This window comes from Physeter macrocephalus, chromosome 15 (genome assembly GCF_002837175.3).
Source record: "Physeter macrocephalus isolate SW-GA chromosome 15, ASM283717v5, whole genome shotgun sequence".
NCBI lineage: Eukaryota > Metazoa > Chordata > Mammalia > Artiodactyla > Physeteridae > Physeter > Physeter macrocephalus.
In genome coordinates, this window is record NC_041228.1 from 45,703,193 (window position 1) to 45,730,944 (window position 27,752).

The 27,752-nt window shown below is 34.0% G+C and overlaps 2 protein-coding genes across 2 annotated transcripts in view; one reads left to right on the forward strand and one right to left on the reverse strand.

Moving 5' to 3' along the window:
- Positions 1 to 14,728, forward strand: part of C15H8orf88 (chromosome 15 C8orf88 homolog) — a 40,475-nt gene extending 25,747 nt beyond the window's left edge. Inside the window, exons 5-6 of the mRNA XM_007119146.3 lie at positions 12,167 to 12,273; positions 14,436 to 14,728. Of these exons, the coding sequence (XP_007119208.1) occupies positions 12,167 to 12,273; positions 14,436 to 14,459 (131 nt within the window). The 3' untranslated portion in view covers positions 14,460 to 14,728. The remainder of the gene's footprint in view (positions 1 to 12,166; positions 12,274 to 14,435) is intronic.
- A 2,664-nt stretch (positions 14,729 to 17,392) lies between these two features.
- The window catches only part of NECAB1 (N-terminal EF-hand calcium binding protein 1), a 289,101-nt gene continuing 278,741 nt past the window's right edge, over positions 17,393 to 27,752 (reverse strand). The window contains exons 11-13 of the mRNA XM_024115914.1: positions 23,773 to 23,850; positions 22,173 to 22,264; positions 17,393 to 17,819 (exon numbers count right to left, since the gene is read on the reverse strand). Coding sequence (XP_023971682.1) covers positions 17,794 to 17,819; positions 22,173 to 22,264; positions 23,773 to 23,850 — 196 coding nt within the window. The 3' untranslated portion in view covers positions 17,393 to 17,793. The remainder of the gene's footprint in view (positions 17,820 to 22,172; positions 22,265 to 23,772; positions 23,851 to 27,752) is intronic.

Sequence of the window (27,752 nt, forward strand, 5' to 3'; positions counted from 1 at the left end):
TTTATAAACATAACTACATAGGTAAATATAAATTTACCTATGTAGTTATGTTTACTGGTGTTCTTTATTTCTTCATGTGAATTCTAATTACTGTGTACTGTCCTTTTATTTCAGCCTGAGGATTTCCTTTAGCATTTCTTGTAAGGCAGGTTTACAAGCAATGAACTCTCTCAGTTTTTGTTTATCTACAGATGTCTCAATTTCTTTTTCGTTTGAAGGTAGTATAGCCTGATATAAATTTCTTGGTTGACGTGTTTTTTGCTTTTAGTAACTTTGTCATCCCACTGCTTTCTGGCTTGCATGATTTCTGATGAGAAATCAGCCTTTTCTCCAATTGAGAATCCCTTGTAAGTGATAAATTGCTGCTTTTCTTCAAGATTTTCTCTTAGTCTTTTAACAGTTTGCTTATAATGCATCTGAGTGTGATCTCTTTGAGTGTATTTTGCTTGTAATTTGTTGAGCTTCTTGGATGTGTCAATGTGTGTGTTTCATCAAATTTGGGAAATTTTCTGCTATTATTTCTTCAAATATTCTTTCTGCCCTTTCTCTCTCCCCTATCCTCTGGGTCTTCCATTATGCATTTGTTGGTATTCTTAGTGTAGTCCCACAGGTACCTTAGGCACTGTTCATTTTTCTTCATTCTTTTTTCTTTCCAGTCATCAGATTGGATAATGCCATTGATTTATCTTTAAATTTGCTGATTCTTTCTTCTGCCTGGTCATATCTACTGTTGAACCTTTCTAGTGAATTCTTCACTTCGGTTATTGTAATTTTCTTCTCAAGAATTTCTATTTGATTCCTTTTTATAATTTCCGTTTCTTTATTGATATTTTTCTGATATTGATATTCTGGCAAGACACTTTTCTCATGGTTTCCTTTAGCTCTTTGGGCATATTTAAATTAGTTTATTTGAAGTCTTTCTCTAGAAAGTCCAGTATCTCTGCTTTCCTCAGGGAAGGTCTCTATTAATTTCTTTTTTTCCTGTGTGTGGGCCATACTTTATTATTTTCATGCTCTGTATTTTTTGTTGTTGTTGAAACTGGATATTTTGAGTATTATAATGTGCTAGCTGTGGAAATCAGATTTGCCCCCCTTCCCAGGGTCTGTTGTTCTTGTTTGTTGTAATTGTTGTTTTTTTTGTTTAATGACTTTTATGAACTAATAGTATAAAGTATTTATTTGTCATGTGTGGCCATTCACGTATCTTTTTGATATCTTCATGGTCAGCTAATGATTTGGCACAGATTTTCCTTTAATACCTAGAACCGGAAAAAGAAAAAAAAGCCCTCTCCCAGTCTTTGCATATGACCTCTGTGTGTGTGTTGGGGTGTGCCTTCAGTACTCAGTCTGGCAGTTTACAGCTCTGCCTTTGCCTTCATTTCTTGCTTGTGAGGAACCTGAAGGTCAGCCAGGGGTGAGAGCTTGGGAACTCCTCAAGCCTTTCTGTGAGCATGAGCCTAGCCTTTAGCATGCATGTAGCCTTCTAAATTCCTTGGAACATCTGTGAGTCTTTCAGTGCCTTTATTCCCGAACACATCTCTTTCCCTAGCCTTTCCTCCCGAGCTTTTTTTTTTGCCTATTGTTTGCTCCAGTTGTTATCCCTTGTCCTAGGTGGAAGTGGCTAATACATTTCCATATAAATGATTTGACAAATAGATTCAGATAGTAGCCTCAGACCTGGGAGAGTTCTTAGGTGAAATATAGGCAAGTCCTTTGAGATGATTCTTCAGGGAGCCACCAGAGAGGTCAAAAAAAATGCCACCACTATTCTTTGAGACTGGTCTGTATTGCTCTCTCCAGTAGTGGGAACCTAAATCAGGAATGAGGCCTGTTATTTTCAAGGCCACAGCCAAGCTGGGTTGGCAGAGATGTTCCCAGGCAAGTTAAAATGCCACAAAACTCTTTACTAAATTTAGCTGATTTTTTTCTTCACTAAGCATTCCCCTGTTTTTTTGCAAGCTTTTGATTAAATTCCAGAATTTAGGAAAAAGTTGATTCTGGAAGTTTTTGACACTTTATTTGTTGCTTTTGTGGAGGGAAGGACTTTTAGAGTTCCCTACTTGGCAATTTTCACTGACATCACTCTCTTCTTAATTCCTTTGCTTTCTTCTTTCTTCATTTTGCTCAAGTGCATTCTCCAGGAGCTTCGTTGTAAAGGGCATTGGGTTGGTGAATTCTTTTAATCTGTGTATTTACTTACACATTTGATTGGTAGTTTGGTTGGATAGAAAATGCTGAGTTGAGGATGAACCTTAAAAAGATTATGCTAAGTGAAGTAGCCAGACACAAAAGATCTGATATCATATGATTCCACTGACATAAAATGTCTAGAAAAGGCAAATCTGTAGAAACAGAGTAATGATTGCTTAGATTGGATTGGGAACGGAGAGTGACAACAAATGAGAGTGAGGTATCTGATGATAGTTGATGTAAAAGTTCTATATTTCTCATTTGTGGCCACTCAGGTCTCTTTTGTGATATCTTCATGGTCAGCTAATGATTTGGCAGAGATTTCCTTCACTGCCTAGAACCAAAAAACAAAAATAGATTGTGGCAGTGGTTGCGCAACTCTGTAAACTCTTAAAAATCATTCAATTGTACACTCAAAATGAGTGAATATTATACTATGTAAATTATACCTCAATAAAGCTATGGAGGAGGAGGAAGAGGAGGAAAATGAGAATTAGTAGAACTCTGCTTGGTAGTGCTGTCAAAACCTGCTGAGTGAAACACAGTGAGTGAATCTTCAACCTCAGGAGCCTGTGCTTTAGGAACTCACAAGAACAAGCTGGGTTTCTCTTGTGTTAATTAAATATAGAATTTGATTTTTTAAATTTCCAGGTTGAAAATTATTTTCATTCTAAAATTTTAAGGCATTTTGCTTTATTTTCTAGCAGTCTATATTAATTGGCTCTTAATTCTGTGAAGTCCAGTGCCATTCTGATCCCCAGTTCTCCAAGACCCTTAGTAAATGGCTTTGTCTTTTATTTCTGTTTTTCGTTTTGTTTTGTTTTGCCATTTTTGCTCTGGAAGTATTTTGGATTGTGTGCTTACCTTAGGTTTTCTGAAATTTCCTATTGTTGTGTCTCTTTTTATAGTCTTTTTTTTTTTTAACTCAAATTTTTCTCCTGAGCAATTGGTGAACTTCTTCAATCTCAAGGCTTAGGTTCTTCTGATGTGGAAATTTGTGGATATTTCTTTGATAATGTTTCTCATCTCCATTTTCTTTGTGTTTTTTTTCCTAAAACTACTATATTAGTAATATATTAGTAACATTAGCCTACGTGACTCTGATTGTTTCTCTAATTTTCTTATATTTTATTTCTTATTTTTCATTTTCTCATTTTCAGGTTTACTTCCTAATAGCCTTCATCAATTTCTTTATTTGGCAGCACAGTCCAGAGAACAACTTGGAATTGATTATTAGCCATTAGTTCTTTTAAAAGCCACAAGTAATTTCCATCACTGGAAAATTCTCATTCACTTCTTCCACATTGCGCAGCAGCAGTCTCTCCTTTCCTCCCAGCAGTTTCACTCCTAGTTTTCCACCAAAGGGAAATGAAAACATAGGTCCACACAAGAACTTATAGTATATCCAGTTCATCCAAGTTGTCAAATGTTGGCTTAAAGTTGTTCATAGTATCCTCTTATTTTCTATTTAATGTCTGTAGGATTGTGGTGATAACCCCTTTCTTATCTTTGATATTGATCATTTGTGTTCTTTTTCTTTATCAATTAGTCTAGCTTGAGATTTGTCAGTTTTGTTTCTCTTTTCAAAGAACCAACTTTTGGCATTTTAATTTTATATATATTTTTCTATTGTGATTTTTTCCTTTTTATGAATTCCTTCTATTTTGGGTTTAGTTTGCTCTCCTTTTTATAGCATTTTTAGGTGGATTGTTAGGTTATATGTTGTAGATATTCTCTTATTATAAGAATGTATAAGAACACGTGAAGGTAGTCAGAAAAAGAAAGACAAATACCATATGATATCACTTATACGTAGAATCTAAACTGTGGCACAAATGAACCTATCTACAAAACAGAAACAGACTCACAGACATAGAGAACAGACTTGTGGTTGCCAAGGGGGAGAGGCGTGGGGGAGGGAAGGACTGGGAGTTTGGGATTAGCAGATATAAACTATTATATATAGGATGGATAAACAACAAGGTCCTACTGCATAGCACAGGAAACTATATTCAATATCCTGTGATAAACCATAAAGAAAAAAATATAAAAAAGAATGTCTATATGTCTATAACTGAGTCACTTTGCTGTACAGCAGAGATTGGCACAACATTGTAAATCAACTGTACTTAAATTAAAAAAAAATTACAAACCTAAAAAAATGGAATGTTTAAGAACAAAGCTGAAGGCATAATCCTTCTGAGATTTCAGACAAGAGTAAAAAGCTACAGTAATCAAAGCAGCATGGTGTTGGCACAAAAACAGACATATAGATCAATGGAACAGAATAGAGAGGCCAAAAATACACCCACACACCTATGGTTAATTAATACATGACAAAGGAGACAAGAAATAAACCCACACACCTATGGTCAATTAATACATGACAAAGGAGACAAGAATATACAATGAAGAAAAGACAGTCTCTTCAACAAGTGGTGTTGGGAAAGCTGGACAGTTACATGTAAGTCAGTGAAATTAGAATACTCCTTCACAGCATTTACAAAAATGGTTCAAAGACCTAAATATAAGACATGACACCATAAAACTCCTAGAAGAGAACATAAGCATAAACATTCTTGGACATAAATCATAGCAGTATTTTCTTAGATCAGTCTCCCAAGGCAAAAGAAATAAAAACAAAAGTAAACAAATGGAACCTAGTCAACCTTAAAAGCTTTTCACAGCAAAGGAAACCAAAAACAAAGCAAAAAGACAGCCTATGGACTGAGAGAAGATATTTGCAAATGATGCTACAGACAAGGGCTTAATTTCCAAAGTATACAAACAGCTCATACAACTCAATATCAAACACACAAGCAACCCAATCAAAAAATGGGCAGAAGACCTAAACAGACATTTCTCCAAAGAAGACATAACAGATGGCTAACAGGCACATGAAAAGATGCTCAACATTGCTAATTATTAGAGAAATGCAAATCAAAACCACAATGAGGTATCACCTCACACCGGTCAGAATGGCCATCATCAAAAAGTCTACAAATAATAAACACTGGAGAGGGTGTGGAGAAAAGGGAACTCGCTTACACTGTTGGTGGGAATATAAATTGGTGCAGGCACTGTGGAAAATAGTATTGAGGTTCCTTAAAAAACTAAAAATAAAGTTACCATATGACGCAGCAGTCCCACTCCTGGGTATGTATCTGGAAAAGATGAAAACTCTAATTCGAAAAGATACATGTGCACCCCAATGTTCATAGCACTATTTACAATAGCCAAGACATGCAAATAACCCAAGTGCCCATCAACAGTCAGTTGCCTTAAGAAGATATGGTATAGATACACAATGGAATATTAGCCATAAAAAAGCATGAAATATTTCCATTTGCACTAGTATGAATGGACCTAGAGAATATACTAAGTGAAGTAAGTCAGACAGAAAAAGACAAATATTATATGTATCACTTATATGTGTAGTCTAAAAAATAATACAAATGAATCTATGTACAAAACATAAACAGACTCACAGACATGGAAAGCAAACTTGTGCTTGCCAAAGGGGAAAGGAAGGGGAGGAGGGATAAATTAGGAGTATGGGATTAACAGATACAAACTACTATACATAACATAGATAAGCAACAAAGATTTATTCTGTAGCACAGGGAACTATATTAAGTATCTTATAATAACCTATAATGAAAAATAATCTGTGAAAAAATATATATTTTGTATATTTATATACTTATATTTTTACATTATACACAATATTATGTATATATGTAATCACCTGAAAGTAACACAATACTGTAAATCAACTATACTTCAATTAAAATAAAGAATTTATGTTTTCCTTGGAGCACTACTTTAGTTGCACTGCACCAATTTTTACATTATATTTTAATTGTCATTAAGTTTAAAATATTTTTAACTTCCGTATTATTTTATCTTTGACTTGTGAATTATTATAAAGTATTGTTATTTAATTTCCAAGATAGTTGAGATTTTTCTGGATATCTTATTAATAGATTTCTTAATTTACTTTGTTGTCAGAGAATATAGTCTATATGATTTCAAGCTGCTTAAATTTTTATTTTTTTATTTTTAGCATTTTTTTAAAGTTGACATATACATTATATTAGTTTCAGGTGTACAACATAATGATTTGATATTTGTATATATTGGGAAATGTTCACTTCAGTAAGTCTAGTTAACATCTGTCACCATACATAGTTACAAAATTTTCTTTTTTGTGTGATGAGAACTTTTAAGATTTACTCTTTTAGTGACTTTCAAATATGCAATACAGTGATATTAACTATAGTCACCATGCTGTATACATTACATCCCTGGGACTTATTTTATAACTGGAAATGTATACCTTTTGACCCCCTTTACCCACTTCACCTACCCTTCGCCCCACCTGTGGCAACCACCAATCTGTTTTCTGCATCTGTAAGTTTGTGGGGTGTTTTGTTTTGTTTTTAAGATTCCACATATGAGGTCATACAGTATTTGTCTTTCTCTGTTTGATTTAGCGTAATGCCCTCAAAGTCCATCCATGTGTCGCAAGATTTCCTTTTTTGTATGGCTGAATAATATTCCATTGTATATATATATATATATATATATATATATATATATATATATATACACCACATTTGCTTTATCCATTCATCCATCAGTGGACATTTAGATTGTTTTCATGTCTTGGCTGTTGCAGATGTCCTGCAATCAACATGGGGGTGCATATATGTTTTTGAATTAGTATTTTTGTTTTCTTTAGAAATACCCAGAAGTGAAATTGTTGGATCATGTGGTAGTTCTATTTTTGATTTTGAGGAACCTTCATACTGTTTTCCATAATGGTTGCACAAATTTACATTTCCACCAACAGTGCACATGTTTCCTTTACTCCACATCCTCGCCAACACTTGTTATTTCTTGTCTTTTTGATGACAGCCTTCCTAACGTGTGATATCTCATTGTGGTTTTGATTTGCATTTCCCTGATGATTAGTGATACTGAGCATCCTTTCTTGTATATGTTGGCCTGTATGTCTTCTTTGGAAAAATGTCTATGCAAATCCTCTGCCCATTTTTTAATCAGGTTGTTTGGGGTTTTTTGCTATTGAATTGTATGAGTTCTTTATATATTTTGGATATTAGCCCCTTATCAGATATATGATTTGCAAATATTTTCTCCTATTCAGTAGGCTGCCTTTTCATTTTGTTGATGTTTTCCTTTACTATACAGAAGATTTTTAGTTTGATGTAGTCCCACTGATTTATTTTTACTTTTTGTTGCTTTTGCTTTTGGTGTCAAATCCAAAAAATCATTGCCAAGACCAGTGTCATGGAGCTTACTGCCTATATTTTCTTCCAGGAGTTTTATGGTTTCAGGTCATACATTCAGGCATTTAATCCATTTTGAGTTAATTTTTGTGTATAGTGTAAAGGGTCCAGTTTCATTCTTTTGCACGTGGCTGTTGACTTTTCCCAATACCATTTATTGAAAAGACTGTCCATTTCCCATTGTATAGTTTCAGTTCCTTTGTTGTATATTAATTGATCATATGTTAGTGGGTTTATTTCTGGGCTCACTATTCTGTTCCGTTTATCTATACATCTGTTTTTAGGCCAATACCATACTGTGTTGATGACTATAGCTTTGTAATATAGTTTGAAATCAGGGAGTGTGTTACCTCCATCTTTGTTGTCCTTTCTCAAGATTGCTTTGGCTATTTGGGGTCTTTTGTGATTCCATACAAATTTTAGGAATTTTTTGTTCAATTTCTGTGAAAAATGCCATTGGAATTGATAGGGATTGCATTGAATCTGTAGATTGCTTTGGGTAATATGGACATTTTAATGATATTAATTCTTGTGATCCATGAGCACAGAATATCTTTCCATTTATTTGTGTCATCTTCATTTTCTTTAATTAATGTCTTAAAGCATACAGGTCTTTCCCTCCTTGATTAAATTTATTCCTAGGTTTTTTTATTCTTTGTTGCAATTGTAATTAGGATTGTTTTCTTAGTTTCTTTTTCTGATAGTTTATTTGTGTATAGAAACACAACAAATTTTTGTATATTGATTTTGTGTCCTGCAACTTTACTCAATTCACTTATTAGTGCTAACAGTTTTTGGTAGAGACTTTAGCGTTTTCTTTATGTCACCTGAAGATAGTGACAGTTTTACTTCTTCCTTTCCAATTTGAATACATTTTTCTTTTTTTTGCTAAATTGCTCTGGCTAGGAGTTCTAATACTATATTGAATAAAAGAGGTAAGAGTGGCCATCTTGTCTTGTTCCTACTCTTAGCAGTAAAGCTTTCAGCTTTTCACCATTGAGTGTGACGTTAGCTGTGGGCTTGTCATATATGGCCTTTATTAGGTTGAGGTATATTCCCTTTATATCCACTTTGTTGAGAGTATTAAGCATAAACGGATGTTGAATTTTGTCCAATGCTTTTTCTGTATTTATTGAGATATCATACGATTTTTGCCCTTCATTTTGTGATGTGGTATATCACATTGATTGATATGTGGATATTGAATCATCCTTGCATCCCTGGAATAAATCCCACTTGATCATGCTGTATGATCCTTTTAATGTATTGTTGAATTTGGTTTGCTAATATTTTGTTGAGGACTTTTGAATCTATGTTCATCAGGGATATTGGCCTGTAATTTTCTTTTCTCATGGCATCTTTTTCTGGTTTTTGCATCAGGATGATGCTGGCCTCATAAATTGAATTTGGGAGAGTTCCCTCCTCTTCTATTTCTTGGAAGAGTTTGAGGATTGGTATTGATTTTCCTTTGAATCGTTGGTAGAATTCACCAGTGAAACCATATGGTCCTGGACTTCTGTTTGTCGGGAGGTTTTTGATTACTGATTCAGTTTCCTTACTAGTAATCAGTCTTTCATATTTTCTATTTCTTCGTGATTCAGTCTTGGTAGGTTGTATGTTTCTAGGAATTTATCAGTTTCTTAGAGGTTGTCAAATTTGTTGCGTATAATTGTTCATAATATAATCTTACCCTTTGTATCTCTGTGGTATCAATTGTAATGTCTCCCCTTTCATTTCTGATTTTATTTATTTGAGTCCTCTTTTTTCCAAGCCTCTTAAATTTATTGGAACTTGTTTTATAGCCAAAATATAGTCTGTCTTGGTTACTGTACCATATCTATGTGAATATAATTTGTATTTTGCAGTTGTTGATGTAGCTTTTATAATTGTCATTTAAATCAAGGTGGTCCATAGTATTGTTAAGATCTGTGTCTTTTCTGATTTTTTTTTTTGTCTAGTTATATCAGTTGCTGAGGGAAGGGTTTTTACATTACCTAATATTTTTGTGGAATTGTGTGTTGCCCCCTTTATTTCTGTCAGTTTTTGCTTCATGCATTTTGAAACTCTGTCCTTAGACACAACACATTGATAATTGTTATCTCTTTATCTAATGTTAAGAGCCACTCTAGCCTTCTTGTTCTTAGTCTTTGTGTGGTATATCTTTTTATATCCATTTACTTTCAACCTATCTGTGTCTTTATGTTTAATATGTATCTCTTGCAGGCAGCATGTAACAGTGTCTTTTTTAAATTTGTTGTGTTAATTTATGGCCTTTAATTGCAGTGTTTATCTTAGGAGTGAGTATACTATGGCCCTCAGGCCAAATGCCCAATTTGGAAATTAAATTTTATTGGAATACAGCCACATGCTTTATTTAGTTATTATCTGCATTTGCTTTTCTGCTACAAGACAGAGTTGAGTAGTTGTGACAGAGATTATATGTCCCAAACTCCTCAAGTATTTACTTTCTGGTCATTTACAGAAAAATTTTGCTGACCCTGGTTTAGACCATTGAGATTTAATGTGATATGGTTGAATTTAGGCATATCATTTTATTATTTGTTTTCTGTTTGTCCTCGTTTTTGTTTGTTTTTGTTTTCCCGTTCTTTCTTTTGGATTTTGTTAAGTTTCATTTTTGGTATTTAATTATATCTATTGTATTTTTAGCTGTATTCCTTTGTATTTTTAAGTGGTTGGTCTAGGGATTATAATATCTAACTTTCTCAGTGTACTTGTTAATATTGTACTTCATGCAAAACAGTGATGGCAAAACTTTGCAACCATATGTAGTTTCCTTTCCTTTATCCCCCTGCATTGATCTTTTTGCTATAGCTATATGCATTATATTTCCATACCTTGGAAATCTCACCAGAGGTTGTCAGAAGTTTTGCTTTTCAACAATCATACATATTTTCATAAAACTTAGATAAGGGGGGAAAAAAGAGTCTTATATTTATTCAGCTATTTGCCATTTCTCTTTTGTTTACCTTTAAATCTTAAGATGAAAGACTCTGTCTGGTATCATTACCCTTCAACCTGGAGGACTTCCTTTAGTGTTTCTTATAGATCAGGTCGGCTGGTGACAAATTCTTTTAGTTTTCTTTCATCTGAAAATGTTTTTTTACTTCATATGCATTCCTGAAGGATTTTTTCACTGGCTATGTATAGGGGAAAAACTACAATCCTCCTGTGTTTTTCCTCTACTCTCAATACTCTACTATACTCACAACACTTCTGGCACTAGATGTGAGGTTTTTCCACATATCAAGCAATTCATTGTGAAACCAGCTTGGTGTCCTATAATTCAAGTTAATTCTGATATTAACTGGAATTAATGTAGATGCCACAGGGTAATGGCCTGGTCACATAAGACTACCCTCCACTTCCGATGACAGTTACAAGTAAAAGTTCCCAAGACCCCCTTCTTGGATTCTGTCATTTTCTAAGACAGCTTACAGAACTTAGGGAAACCAGTTTCTTACATTTACCAGTTTATTACATAATTAAGGGTATGATAAAGAATATAGATTAATAACCAAATGAAGATATACATAGGGCAGGGTTTTGTAGGGTCCCAAGTGCAGGAGCTTCTGTGGAGTTGAGTTATACCACTCTCTGGTACATGGATGTATTCACCCACCCAGAATCTCTCCAAACCCTTTACTTTTGTGATTTTTATGGAGGCTTCATCACGTAGGCACCATCGATCATTAACTCAATCTCCAGCCCCTCTCCCCTTCTCAGAGGATATAGGGGTGGGGCTGAAAGTTCCAAGCTTCTAATCATGGCTTGGTCTTTCTGGTGATCAGCCTCCATCCAGGAGCCCACCAAGAGTCCCCTCATTAGAACAGAAGACCAAATCACCCAGAAAATTTTAAGAGATTTAGCAGCTCTGTGTCAGGAACTAGTGTCAAGGAACAAATATTAGAACAAAAGATGCTCCTAGTGCTCTTATCACTTAGGAAATTACAAGGGAAAGGAGTTCTGTGCCAGGAACAGGGACAGAAACCCATATATATATTTTTTCTATTATTTCACAATATGGAAACCTAGGTTGCCAGTCCTTTTCTGTTAGAAATTTAAAGATTATAGCTCTACTATTTCTGGCCCAGCAAATGGTCTAATATAGACCAAGATGGTAATAGTCTCTGATGTGAAATCTGCAGATATTTGAATCATTGTTCTCCTTGAAGATAGGGACCCTATTTTGGACCTTTTTCACTATTACCTACAATAAGTGTTTCTTGAATTTATTGGATTGTATTAAATTTTTAGTAAGTTAATATAAAGACTAGACAGGCTTATTAGGGTTCCATTTCCATAGGCTTATCGGGATCTGAATTGCCCAATAGGTGTTATACCTGTTATATTTTATAATAGAAGATTTCTTTACTAGATATGAATAACCAGATCAAAGAAGCAATGCATTACCAAGTTTCTGAAATGTTTCCTTGGTTAATTGGCTTTGTTTCTATGTAAAAGGAAAATTGGAGAAAGTAGATGTTTGTCAGAGCTTTTTCCCCACTTCTCTTTTACATAAAAACTACTTACCATTTTACAAAACAACGGACAGTTAAGCGACATCTAGAAATAAATGAGCCAAAAAGTGTTCTGGGAGAGTTCTGTGCTGTATAACATTACATTTGATGTTTTGATATCTACAGAGAGAATCAAATACAGCAGAGATTTCCTGTTGAAGCTCTCAAGTGTTTCCATCTGCAGAAAAAAACCAGACTTTCTGCCTGATCATCCCATTGTACTTCAAAAACCAGTAAGTAGTTTTCTAATTTTGTATTGTTTTAATTCTATTTACCTTTTAAAGATTTCTGTATTGTTTTAATTCTAAAATATGTGTCTTTTAAACCTTTTTAATCTTTCTCATTGTGAAATATAATTCAGAAAAGTACATAAATCTAAATGTATAATATAACCAATTACTGTAAGTAATTACCACTCTGGTCAAAAATAGAATGGAATTGTCATATTTTAGGAAATATTTTTCTATTTTGTTTTTCAATTAAGTTTTATAATTCACCTGAAATTAATTTTACTATATGGTGTGAGGTAGGGGTGAAGTTTTATTCTTTTCTGTATGGATATCCAGTCATCCTAGCAATATTTAGCTAAAGGATAGTCCTCTGCCACCTTTGTGGCAATATATTTACATGTGGCCTGTTTCTGGGTGCTCTGTTCTGTTCAGTTACTCCTTTTATACAGTCAAACAACATAACTATTCTTCAACATGTCTTTGCTGTTTCTTAGCCCTTTATATTTCTGTGTCACCTCATCAAATTCTATCAGAGTAAATACACAGTAAAAACATACATGTATCTTTCAGGATATTGATTGGAAAGGACATGAGTTTCATGTCAGGCTTGGGTTCAAGTTGTAGCTCCACCTGTGTACTGGTATATTGTTCAAACTTAGGCAAGTCACTTAACGTTCTTGAGCCTCCGTTTTGCAATTGTGATAAGGGGATGATTTCTAATTGTTAGGATTAAATGAAATGTATGAAATTGTTTTTAGTATGGTACTTATCTCTCATTATGTACGCAGTGGGTGTTGATTTTCATCTTTTATGGTCTTTAATTCCATTTTGACTGGAATTTGAATTTCTTTTATTTATAGTTTTCATAGACACAATTTTATACAGGTTAAGGCATATAAAAGGTATACAGGCATACCTCAGAGATGTTGTGAGTTTGGTTCCAAACAAATATCGCAATAAAGGGAGTCACACAAATGTTTTGGTTTCCCAGTGCATATAAAAGTTATGTTTACACTATACTGCTCTTAGTTGTGCAATAGCATTATGTCTGAAGAAAAAAAAAATATTTACATATCTTAATTAAAAAACACTTTATTTATTGCTAAAAAATGCTAACCAGCATCTGAGCCTTCAGCATGTTGTAATCTTTTTGCTGTGTAACATTGAAGATAACTGTTCACAGATCACTATAACAAATATAATGATAATAATTAAAATGTTTGAAATATTGGGAGAATTACCAAAATATAACACAGAGACACAAAGTGAGCAGATGGTGTTGGAAAAATAGTACCTATAGGCTTGTTTGATGCAAGGTTGCCACAACCCTTCAATTTGTAAAAAACACAGTATCTACAAAGAGCAGTAAAGTGAGGAATGCCTGTAGTATTCTACTGAGATGAGTTCAGAATATAGGTATGCTAAGAATGGGTCAAATGTGAGATATAAAATACCTCCTGTGTTCTCCATTTGGGGGATTTCTTACCCTTTGGAATCCATAGCTTTTTTTCATAATTACAATTTTTTGTATTTTAGTTTATTCATAGTGTAGCAATGGTTCTTAATTTAAACTCACTACCTTGCAGACATCCAGCCAATTCTTTTTAAAATTAAAGCATAAATTTAAAAGTTTTTTTCATAATACCTTGCTCACAGGACTATTTAATGAGGTAAAGCATCTTTGATGATATTTGTATTTTTCTACCTGTTCAGAGATCTTAGGGGCATATATAATCCTTGGTCTGTAAGAATAAATCTAAACTTCAGTGCTATATAAAATATAGTCGCTTTCTCATTTGAAGGCTTTCCACTTCTAACAACATTTTATTTTGTCAATAAAAGTTTGACATAGACATTATTTTGAGTTTACTTTTGTTTTATGCATTAATAACATTTTCTAAAAATTAGGTACCACAAAAACAGAACAACAGGTTTGGAATACAATCTAATATTTTTAAATATAATATATGAATTATATAAGTTTTACTAAACACAGAAGAACTGCTTTATTTGACAAATTCCAGTTACTTAATAGTTTCTATAGTAACATGCATTTAGATCTGCAAACACTTAATAGGTCACAATATTTGGTTTGATAAACTAATTAGTAAAAGCTACATTCATTCAATCTAATTGATAAGTTAACTTTTTCTTCTTTATTACAGGAAAACAACCAAAGTTTTAAGTAGCATTTTAAGAACATATGTATTTGAAGATAAAGAATTATTAATTTTATATTTTGGACACCTGCAAATAAAGTGGATCTATTAACAATAACTGTAATGGACTGTAACAATTCAATTTATTTTTAATTTTGATGGTTGGGTATTTGGTTTCTCCTAAAATGAGAAAGAGATATTTTAAACTATAAAGAATTTTCTAATCAGTTTCAGCTTTGCAGGCAGTTTCCTGCATAAATTGGGAAGTAACACTGGAAAGTAGGAATTTGGTTAGTGAAATGGGAAGACTGTATTTATAATTTACATGCTACTTGCAATTTTTGTTTTGCATCACTTGTAATAATGGAATGGAAATGTAAGCTGTAAAGATTCTCAAATATAAAGTATATGCTACGATGTATATATGATACATAATTTCTTGTTGCTTTTAAAGTTGCTTTTGTTCTGTTTCCCACTGATTTCATACCAGCACTTGAAAGGATCATTACAATCTCTCTAGAGGTTTAGAATGATTCAGGATGTTCAATGAATAGTTCTCAGTGACAGGAGGGAGAATATTTTAAGAAGTATTTCTTTTCAAATATATGATTGTTTTCTAGGTTTGTGATAATACAACATTGTCTAAGATTCTTTTATTTCCGAAGAGGAATAATTGAGGCATTTGCAAATAATTGAGGTGCATTAAGTTTCAGTGCTGTAATTTCTTATAACAAGTGTATGGATGAAGAATTTGGAGGTTTAAACTTTTAGCTCCTATAAATTCTATACAATAAATTTCCTGCAATTTGTCACTCTTGTTAAAAAGAAAAGTTTGTTCCAGCACAGTGTCACAAAGAATTGTTCATATAAAGGTAAGTGTAAACTCTCTCTAGTTCTATCCTCAGATTCTCTCAGATCCCTGGGTCTATTGGCAAGGCATTAAAGAACATCATTTGGCAGAAAGTTTATCTTAAACTGAATTCTGAACTCCTAAAACCAGTACCTTTTTCTTCACTGGTCTTTAGACTTGTTACCCAGATTCAAACTTTAGTCCATGGCAGATTTCCCAACTTGGTCTTTAGTATACTACTTTTCATTGCTTTGTTCCCCAGAAAAAGATTGCTTTTCAAATAGGAAAAAAAAAAAAAAAAGAACTTTCACTAGCCATAAATTTATTGGTTACTTAAAAATGAGTTTATACCTACGGCCCAGTTTTTTACACTCATTTTTGCCCTACTATTTCCCTTTATATTATAGCTTCTAGTATTTATATGTGTATGAATACACACACATACACAAAAATACATGTAATTTATATAAGAGCTGGGGTCATCTCAATAAAAGAGTAATTTTAAAAGAGCTGGGGTCAGAATTACCATATAATTAAATTGGTTTGCTTTATTATTTGCCTATTCTCCAAGTCTGTTGACTTTAGTTAAAAAAAATATGATCGAACCTATTCCAATTTGGAATCCAAAGAGCCCTTCCACTTAGCACTGTTACTCCGGGCAGACCCCTTTTAAAGTCATACTACCATTCTAACTTTGGAAAGTGCCTAGTAGCCAAAAGACTTGATTTACATTCTGAATCTGATACAGAAATGGACTGGTCAGAACAATATATTGATTAGCTATAATTTCTATTTTTGAAGAGTTTGTATATTAGAAGGCCCCGAGGTTTCAAAGTCTTTTGATCCTTTCTTACTGTATATAATCAGAGTGAGACTGCAAAGACTGTTTTATTATCTATTTGCCTTTTTACATATGTATAGCTTATTTAAATAATCATTGTACATCTCCATTCATGTTGTTCTTTGCTTTGTATATAAATTAAAAGAGTTGAGCCAGGTGTTGTTTCATAGTGTTTGTCATCTTTAGACATGACCACAAACACACACACACACACACACACACACATATACACACACGTGTGTATGTCAATATTTACTTACCTATTTCTAGTAGAAGCTATTAAAAATTCTTTAATTTTATTTAGACTGAATGAAGACTGAGAGTACACAAAGGTATTGGTAAAAGTTAGTTTGAGAAAATAGGTTAACTTTTATATTTAAAAAATAAAATTTTAGTTCAACCTTCCTTTTTGTCTGAGTTTAAAAAAAAAAAAGGAAAAATTCACCTTATGTTTGTTTCCTGGAAGACCTGTGGTTTCAGAGGAATTTGGACTAGAGAATAAACAAATTTCTATATGCATTGCATTTTCATTGGCAGCATTTATCAGAATAAAAGAGATTTTATTAAAAATATTTAATTTATGAGCTTGTACAGCAGATTATATAAGGTACATAGTTTTAATTGTTCTAGTGAAACTGGGATTGTAGTCATTCTAGTGCTGAAACTGAAAAATAGATGTTTTTTGTCTATTACATAGTTTATTATTTCCCTAAAGTTTATACTTGTTTTATAATTCTTTGTTCACTTAGGTTAAAATTTTGGTTTTAAAATATTTTGAAATCATTATTTACATGCAAATGTCTATTTTTCATAAGTAAATTTAGACCTCTGGATCATGTGCCAAAAATTTTGAACGACATTTTCTTAAAGTAAAACTCTTTTCTTGATTTGTTTAACTTACATGGAATTATGATGCTAACAAATGATATAATGGTGTTACATTACTAAATGGTACCCTGTCACAGAATTGCTCACTTACGAAAAACCAGTTTATAACTTGACAGATGGATATTCTATTGGTTATAGTGAAGATTGGTTTATGCTCATGTATTAACTTTTTTTTAAGCTTAAACAACAGGGATGCACATGCATCCCTGCTCTCTCTCTCTCTCTCTGCATATAAGGATACCAGTCATATTGGACCATGTATTAGCTTTTTAAGTAACATAAAGTGAATAGTTATCGGATCCTGAGTTGGGAATGGAGTAGGTATTACTGAAGAATACATTTCACTTGTGGAAAATCAGATACTTAAAAATCACAAAACACTGATTTAACCTTTATAGTTTATGACAGATCTACAAAAGCTGTCCTATGAAGTAATAGTCTAAAAGCTCTCACTTTAAATATTTTTTCTCTATCGTAACAATTTTGTTCCTTTATGTGTATACTTTTCATATATTATGATTTTGAGACTAAAAGGTTTTAGGTTTATTGTATGTAGCAATACAGCAGCAAATATTGAGGATAATAGTGAACTTTGAAAGTTGAGCTAAAATTTACATGAAAGATAAAGTGATAGAAGACATTTAAGAAGAGTGCACATCTTAGGGTAAATATATTTAAACAAAAGTAGAGAGTAGATTAATAAGTACAGAGAATTTTCTAATTCACATTTTAGATAAGAACGGTTGTTTTTTACTTGGAACCATAAAGAAAATGTTAAGGAACGGCTAGTTGTTCAGGATCCACCATGAAGCTGAAAAGAGAAAAAGAGTTTTTTTAAATATTGAAAATAACTGCTAGGGCTAAGTTAGTTCAAGGTGCAAGTCATTCTTAAAGAGACTATTTTCCCTCATCTTTAGTCTGTATAATTACTTATCTTTCAAGTTACTATTTCCTGACTTGATTGAACTTTCCTGCGCACTTGTTAGTTGTACCATATCTTTTGGCGCTTGGTTGCAGTCTAACTAAAAAGTTTTTGTTATATATGAATAGAGCTTGTCTTGGCAATGAGATTATAAACGCCCTGAAGATAAAATCATGTTGTTGTTGTTTTAATCTACCCAGTTCAGAAAGTTTGGGTATAAGCAAGTGGATGTGTTTTAAATAATATTTTTTTAGTATATCTGTATTATAAAATTAGAAATATTTTCCCCAGTAAATGTAAGTATCCCAAAGACAAACCTATGTCAAAGAAGTAAGATTGGTGGAATGAGGTGAGAAACAGACAAATGTAAAGGATTAAAATTTGTTTTCAAAGCTGTTTAAATAATACTGACTGGCAATAGGATCTTACTTTCTTATGTATCCTTTTTTCCCATAACCATAGGGCTTTCTCCTTTGCCAAGGGATATTCTGCTCCACAGACCAATTCTCATACTCTTTTTGTCTGGGTGTTTTATGATGGCTTATCAGCATAGGCTCCATATTCCAGTATGCCTCATTTAAGTGATTTTTATATTTGAGAGTTCATAGGAATATATTTTGGTCTATATTTTTGTATCTGGTGCAGACTAGTTTAGTTGCTTTATTTATTTTTTTAAATAAATTTGTTTTATTTATTTTTATTTTTGGCTGTGTTGGGTCTTTGTTGCTGCTCGCGGGCTTTCTCTAGTTGCGGCGAGCAGGGTCTACTCTTCATTGCGGTGCTCGGGCTTCCCACTGAGTTGGCTTCTCTTATTGCAGACGGAGCACGGGCACTAGGCACGTGGGCTTCAGTAGGTGTGGCACGTGGCTCAGTAGTTGTGGCTCACAGGCTCTAGAGTGCAGGCTTAGTAGTTGTGGCGCACGGGCTTAGCTGCTCCGCGGCATGTGGGCTCTTCCCGGATCAGGGCTTGAACCCATGTCCCCTGCATTGGCAGGCAGATTCTTAACCACTGCGCTACCAGGGAAGTCCCTGCTTTATTTCTTAAGATGTATCTTAAGTAAACCACTTAGAAATCTTAATTAAAAAGCAGTCTTATTAGAAATTGTTATTTGTGAATTAGTAATACAAACCCACTCATTCTGTGTTTCTAACTGTAATAACTTTCAGATTTTTATTTTAGGTCTAAATATATGCAGCATTTCAAAACTACATAAACAAAATGCACAAAACTAGTTATTAAAAATATAAGTCATATGGACATTAAAATCATAAATAATATTTATAAGCTAATTTCAGCTTTTTGTCCAGGGAGATATATCTGCTGTTTGTCCCCAAGGGAAGTCAGCTGTTAACAGTGATAAAACTTTCAGTTTAAAATAGAGTAGGATGACCCAATAAATGTTAAAAATCTTGTTTGAAGTAAGTTTTTAAAATTGTGTTAGAATCAAGCCTAACTTTTTTTTTCTATCAAATTCCAGTGGTCGTAGAAATTAGATGTGATGTGAAAATCAATGAAAAATAGGGTAGCAATTAAAAGGCATTAAATTGTATTCACTCTGAATTCTGAGAACAAGAATTCATCCAGTTTATCTGTACTCAGTTTTTCTCTCTAAATTAGGAAATGTTCTGAGAGAGAAAGAGTAATAAAATGCATGTACCAATGACACTAATAGTGCATAGAAAGTTAATCCAAGATGATTAAGTAAAGTTAGGCCATAAAAATCTACCGGATTGTTCTAAATGTGCTATTCTTACTATATTTTTTCCTGCTACCTCGTTAGCCTCCCTTTCTGTACTCTTTTTCTACTGTACTGTTCAAGTGTCTCCTGGAAAGACTCAAGACTTCAATAAGAACAAGCTTCTTTCTTTCCTTCTATATTGTAGAAACTGTGGTTTCAAGATTGGGAGAGTTGAAAATGGATATGATGTCAGACACAAAAATTACAAGTGTCAGGACTTCTTGGAAAATTCATGACTGAATACCAATGCATTTATGATGATATCAAAGTCCTTATTCATTCGTTCATTTAGAAAATATTTGTTTCCTTATGCCATACACTATACTAATACTGCACTAGGGCAGGGGATATGAAGATAAATAAGATGTGGCTATTGCTTTCCTGCATTTCTATGCACAAAAGCTGTAGCAGTCATATTTACAGAAGTTACTTGAACTAGAACTAGTTCTTTTCTTCTCATTTATAAAAGACTGTTCAAGTCTGGTATAATGTTAAGTTAAAACTTTTTGGATAAGTTTAAGGCAATCATCAAAGTCTTCCTTAACAGCCTTTGCTACCAACTCACTTGCAACTTTCCTGAAGCTGTTGTGCATCCTAATTTAAACCGCATGAGTCAAATTGTTAATCACAAGAAATTTCAACCATATTCTTGGCTTCCTCAATTGAGGGTTAAATCTGAGATATACAGCAAGAGAGATTCTAAAAGTCTACCATCTCTAGGCCAGATAAACCTGCCCTTAAGATCTAGAGTAAATACATATTAAAAATCAGGCTGAGACTGTCAGAGTCAGCCAAATTGAAAGCATTCACACCTTAATCTCCCCATGTCCTCACCTAGCTTCAATTCCAGAATTGACTTTTTCATTTTCCATTTATTACCAATCCATCAAAATCTACCCTAATTTTAAAATTCCTACCATTTTATTAAAACTTCTCTTGTCAAATCCAATTTTCAGTCCCATTTTCTTCAGTCATGCTCTACTACATAGGCCCCCTGAGGAGCACTGTACCTTGCATGTTACTCCTCTTTTGGTTTCCTTGATACTCTGCAACTGTGACTCTCCTATCTCTGGTTCCCCTCAGTCTCTTTAATGACAGGAGGCTTTTCTCTCCCAACAACCTTTTAAATAAAGGCAGTTCCTCAGGCTTCTGTCAAGATATTTTCTTCTTACCTACACACTTTCTCACCAATCCCCGGCTTCAACCATCATCTTGCTATGGTTAACTCCTGAAAATTTCATCTGCAAGGGAACTCTATGGGTATCTTCTTGGTTCAGATGCTTTTTTTTTCTGGCCTAGATTATTGCCCTGCCTGACCAATTTCTCCCCTCTCATGACATTCACCTTTCTCCCTCCTGCCACAGTTACTACTGATTAGAGCATTCACTAGCCCTCTCAAAAACCTTTAATGACTCCATAATACTGTAAGAAGAAAGTTAAAATTCCTTATTATATTTTCAACTCCCATTTCCTACTCTCTCCTCTCTTTGCACATGTACCATATACAAGCCTTATGCTTTAATCATATCTTTGCACCAATTAACATAGCACGTTTAACATTTCTTACATTTGTTCATGTCTACAATTTACCTCTATCTAAGTACTCTTCTTCTCCATCTTTATTTGTCCAAATCTCATTTTTTAAAGTCCAGCTCAAGGATCACCTCCTCATTAAAAACTGTTAAAGAGGCAATCCACTCCTCTAAATTCACATAGCACATTATGACTCTAATGGGTAACTACTATGTATGTCCTGAGCTTGTTATTTTTCTGCAAACATTTGTCTTTCCTACTGGACAGAAAGCATTTTATGGCTAGGGACTGTATTTTTGCTTTTTACCCTCTGTAGCTCCCAACACAATGCTTGTTCATAATTGGAGCTCAATCAGTGCTAGTAAACAGGCTAGGAACCCGAGTATCCCCAGTGCCTAGCACTTATTAACATTCAGTAAAAGTATGTTTAATTGGTAATTGAATGGATGGGTAGATGAACAAATAATTTTTATTCTCAATTATCTTAAATAAACTTTGGCTAGGCCAGACTTCTCAGACAAGTTCATTCAAATTTCTCTTTCCCTTCTCCTTTTTTTCCAATTACAAAAAATATTTTAACAATTATTATAATAAAGATATTTATAACATAATTCTAATCTCCAATCTATGGGTCACCTATTTCAAATTTATTCAATACACTATAATATAGTAAAGCATTTGAATAATTTTTTGAAATGTCATGATTTGTACTTCAAATTGTTAAAAGGTGACCAGCAAATGACTAATATTAGGTTTAATACAGCCAGGAATACAAATAGGGTCAACTAAGGACTAAAGGCAATAGAAAAAATATATAGATCTCTTATTTCCTCCCCCCACTCTCCAATTTTAAGATAGATAAAAAATAGAGTACAGTTGTTGAAGGGGAAGGGGCTAGAACATACTGTCTTTTAAACAGAGAAAGGCAATACAAAAGCACATAGAAGAATTGTGAACCCAGGATAATTACCAGGAACTAGCATAGTAGATGTGAGTTCTGGAGTTTCCAAGAAATCCACATTACTTCTTTGGAAGGTCTTGCTATAATTCATCTGGCGGTGGCTGTATAAATAATTATAGGTTACGGCTGTACAATTTATTAAGATCTTCCTGAGTAGAATGTAGCACAGTTCAAATTCACTTAAGGTGGCAAGGTTCGTATGATTTAGATTAAGTGCCTGAATACGGACTTCTTTTCATGGTTATTTACCCTTAAAAAAAAGACTAAGGAGTAATTTAACAAGTATCACCAGAAAGTTTTTTAAAACAAGAGAGCACTCATTCTCTAGAGAAGATAGAACAAAAGGAGATAACTGTAATTGCAGCAAGAAGTTTAAACAGAAGGAAGACTATCTTGGGCATCAGGATGTTTAAAAAATAGGATAGCTAAGAAGAAGAACTATAGATTTTCCATCTCTAGAGGATAAAAAGAAAGAAAAATCATCTAAAAGTATAGGCCTGGAACTACAGAGTTGAATAAGTTGCCTTTAAAGCTCCCTTTTGTGCCTGAAATTCTATTGATGTCATTATGCATTATAGCACAGTGTTTAAAATAGCCACAAAAATAAAATTTTTAGGTGAAATATGTATCAATTAAATTTTCAGGTATTTGTTTCATTACCATAATTTAACACCCCAAAATATGGACTTATTGGAGAACTATATTCTCTGTGCCATTTAAAGCCAACTAGAACTATTTACATAATCTCAGAATAGCAAAATTTCCTTCATCTCATTTTTCTAATTATATATTTGTTACTTAATAATTATTTTAATTTCAAAGAACTTGATTTATTTTTTAACTTTATCGAGGAATAGTTAACAAATATAATTATATACAAAATTGAATGATTACAAGAGGAGTTGACTTGTTTTTAATCTTTTCCAATGTCTTGAATTTCCCTTTTTTTTTTTTTTTTTTGGTATGCGGGCCTCTCACTGCTGTGGCCTCTCCTGTTGCGGAGCACAGGCTCCGGACGCGCAGGCTCAGCGGCCATGGCTCACGGGCCTAGCCGCTCCGCGGCATGTGGGATCTTCCCGGACTGGGGCACGAACCCCTGTCCCCTGCATCGACAGGCGGACTCTCAACCACGGCGACACCAGGGAAGCCCTTGAATTTCCCTTTTATTTGCAGTAAGTAAAGACATTTCAAAAAGCTGTTAAGCTATGATGATCTTAACCATTATATATAGCTATATTGCAAAATAAAAACCACAGAGCTTAAGAAAAATTAGGAAGTAAAATTTTTTTCATCTTTTTCTGCATCCTTTGTCTCCCACCCCTGCGTACCTTAGACACCCATGACCCACATCTAAATCTGTTTACCTGAAAGCATCAGTAAAATGGTAATTCTTAAAGTGTGACCATAATGAAAAGTTTTTGTGCTTCAAAAGGAAAGTGATTTCAAATCCATAAAAAGAGTGAGATTTAGTAAAATGAGCAAATGGGACAGGTTTTAAGGTGAGGTAAAGGGAATGGAGTTTTTCTCTACAGGTTCTAAAATTATATCATGTATATTGCCACCTCCCTGGCAAAGAAATAAAAAAAAATAAGGCCTGCTCATAACTTACCTATTCCACACACTACTATTCTCCCAGAACTCGTAAATTGTGTAGTGAGATTCATTTGAAAGCTTCTGTATAGAAATACTGAAATGGAAAATGAAAGGCATAATTAGCCACAGGAAATTAAATATAAGAAATAAACTAATATTTCTAATCATCTCTAATCTTATCCATTTGTATAGGAAACACCTATGGTTCCTGCACGAAAATTGAAGTTTTGTCAATAATTGATTAACATGTCTGTTTGTTTAATATACTTTTTTAGTTTTCTGGTTGGTTTGTCATCATGAATACTGTCAGTATATTTTAGAAATCACAAATATAACTTTGTAAAATTTCATTCATATATCCATTCAAAAAGAGTTTTTGAGTTCTGTTTTGCCAGGGTTCAGAAAAATGTGAGTGCATGCCACTTTCCTTGCCCTCAGGTGTAGCTCTTTGGATCAGTCCAATCAGCCTCCAAAGCTCTCGCCCTTACCTCTATCTCTGGATTGACAGCTTTTGTTTGGGGTCCTGCTGTAAGCTAAGTCAAATGGACCACACTTATACACAACTAACTCCAACTTTGCCAGCGTCCAGTGTTGGCCATCCTCCTTTCTCTTTTACACACTCACACCTCTCAACTTTCTCGCTGTCCAGATCAAGTTTGAGTCCATATTCTGGCCATAATTGTAGTTTTTTTTGTAATTGCTTTTCCAATTTAGAGAAGACAAATTTGTTCCTTCCAGCTCTCTGTACTAGCCTGAGAGTGACTAATAGCCTATATAATATGTTTTGGAGTAGTGAAGAGAGAGGAGGTGGGTGAAAAGACAAGTTGAGGTGAAGACTGGATTTAATCCAGTAGCAATGAGGAGACACAAAAGGGTTTAAAGCAGGGAGAGTCTCATGGTTGAAGCTGGGTTTTAAAAGATCCTTCTGATGGCCGTGTGAGGTAGCCTATGGAGAACAGCTCAAAGCAGGAAGAAAAGCTAGAGAGGTAGTGAAATTAGCTTAGGTGAGAGATGATGAAGATCCAAATTAAGGTAGAAAGAAAGGAAGAGGGGACAGATTCATAAATTTAAGGGAGAGTAGGACACAAATATAAAGATTCCTTTAAAAAATTAATTCCACAAGTCCAGCTCGTTCAGCCTAACGTTTCACAGTATATTCAGATTATAAATCAAAATCAGAGGTTAGAAAAACAAGGATTTAAAAAAAAAAATTCCGATGTGGTGCTTTTTAAAATGGAAGTATAGTTGATTTACATTATATTTCAGGTATACAGCATAGTGATTCAGTAGTTTTGCAGATTATACTCCATTAAATGTTATTACAAGTTAATGGTTATAATTCCCTGTGCTATACAATACATCTTTGTTGCTTATCTATTTTATACATAGTAGTTTGTATAAACTACTATTTTTTAAATTTTTTAAAATAATTTTTATTGGAGTATAGTTGATTTACAATGTTGTGTTAGTTTTGGGTTTACAGCAAAGTGAATCAGTTATACATAGACATATATCCACTTTTATGATTCTTTTCCCATATAGGTCATTTCAGAGTATTGAGTAGACTTCCCTGTGCTACACAGTACGTCCTTATTAGTTATCTATTTTATATATAGTAGTGTGTTTATCTCAATCCCAATAAATTGAGAGATTGGGAGAAATTGGGAGAATAGGATATTGATTTAATAGAGAACATAGAAGATACCAGTAAAATAGCCAAGCTCAATGTAAATTTAGGATTTACCTAAGTGTGGCCAGCAGATGGTGGTAACTACACAGAAATTGTAATACTTATTTGGCTTGTAGTTTGGTGTTTTTCACAGAGCTGTTGTTCTAGCTTGCTTCAGTTAAGATATGATGTAGCAAATATTGTTATTAGTTCAATTTCAGATTTTCTCGGGGAAAGGTTTATAACATAATCAAAGGAATTGAACAGAAAGTGAAACTAGAGATTTTCTAACCCCAGGAGTTTATACATGGGCTTTTGGGGGGGTTCCTTGAAATCCCAGAAATGAGCTGCAAATTACTGTGCATATCTACTTTTTCCTGGGAAGAGAATCCATAGTTCTCATCGTAGTCTAAAAGGATCTGTAATCCCCAAATGTAATCTGACAATGTAATGGTCAAATTTCAATCTATGACTATGAACTGCCTCCTACAAACTAATTCATTTGTATTACTTATTACATATAAAAATCACTTATCCTGCTATCTGAACCTGCCATTTTCCAGACTAGCCACAAGAAATTCACAAAATTTTAGCCTGATGCTCAAGTTTTGAAGGACTGAAGAAGATAACACAGTGTGATAAGGTAGTAGTTTGAAGTATAGCCATACAGGCGTACCTTCATCCACCATGTATTAGAGCTTTATCACCTTGGGCCCATTACTTAACCTGTTTCCTCACCTGTTAAATGGTGGTAATAATAGTACTGTGACTACTAAATAAGGCATTACATGTAGAATGTTTTGCCCAGTAATTGGTATATTGTATGTGTGTATATGTGTGTGTGTGTTAGCTGTTAGCTCAATAGCGAAAAACAAAGTAGCACTTCCCTTAGGTGAGTGAAAGCTAAGCCTTAATGGTATCAAAGTTGAGAAACATGACAGAATTAAAAGGAACAGAAAAGAAACTGAGGGAAAAAGACAAATCTTTGAAAACAATGAGGAGCAGCAAGCCAATAATAATGATGATAACAATTATTATATTATTATACATACTAATAACAATGGTGATTGTTGCTAACATGTATTTCTCTGTTCCAGGCCCTGGTCTAAGCATTTCCCATGGATTAAGTCATTTTACCTTCACAGTCACTCTGCAAATCATATGGTAGATATTGCCTGTTGCCTTCCCCACTGTTATTCCCCTCTGTCTAACCGAACCCTGCCATTGTTCATTTTGCAATATATCCAATGTACCAATCAGCGCTGGGCTGAGACAGTCATCACAATCTCCTTTCTGCTAAATATTTGTTTTCTAACCTCCCTGTAGCCAGGAATAGCCATGTGACTTGAGTTGGGCCAATGAGATGCCAAGGGAAGTATGCTGAGAAGCAAGGACTTCTGGGAAACTTTCTGTCCTTAGGTTCAGACATGAGACGATGGCTTGTTGGTGTTGCTCCTTTCTCCTTCTTCCTGACTGTAGGCCATCCGGTCAAGAGCCAGATGGAAGAGTTGAAAGACCAGTTCAGATTGTGTCTCAAAGGACTATGGGTGAAAATGCTAAACAAAATTGTTCTACAGACTGGGTGCTTTCAATTAAGGGCAAAACCGACCAATACACAGCAATGACATTTAAGGACATTGATATTTGAGACTGTACAATACAGATAATAATACATATGCAGTGATGACACTGAGACAGCAAGAAAAGGTTAATGATAAAATTTTTAGAAATTTCAGTCAGCAATATTTCTGTTAAAAGGGCTTAGGGCTTGAATGATTAGCTTTCAATTATTTTCAAAATTAAAATTACATGATGTAACTCTGAGCTTTTGCTTTGTGACTGTACTAACTTAAACATCCTCAGTCTTCCTCCTCAATGTATTCATACTTCCTGTGGCACTTGAAAACTCACTGGCTAAAGCAAGAGTTCTTTGGCTAAGCTGTCTCTGGATAAGGTCACTTAGAGCTTCAGCTCTGAGCTCCAGGAGACCTTGAACATTACAGGAGCTGGAAAATGTCAATGAAATGGGGAAAAATGATGTAGCTCAGGAACGGTTGGAGTTAAACATCTTACCCAAGGTAGCTTGGCTCATCAGGAACAGGACACACTTCGTCTTGGCTTCCTCTGTTCCCCAGGTGGCCTATCTTAACTCACAGAGCCTAATCACTGGAGTAAAGGGCACACAGGAGGGATAGTTCCCACAATTCTCCACCACACTACGGCCACCCATTTATTTTGTCTATATAAAAATGCTGATAAATTAATGGTTCAATGTGACACAGGGTACCATGAGTTCTTAAGGATGTTTCTTTGGCCATAGTACAACT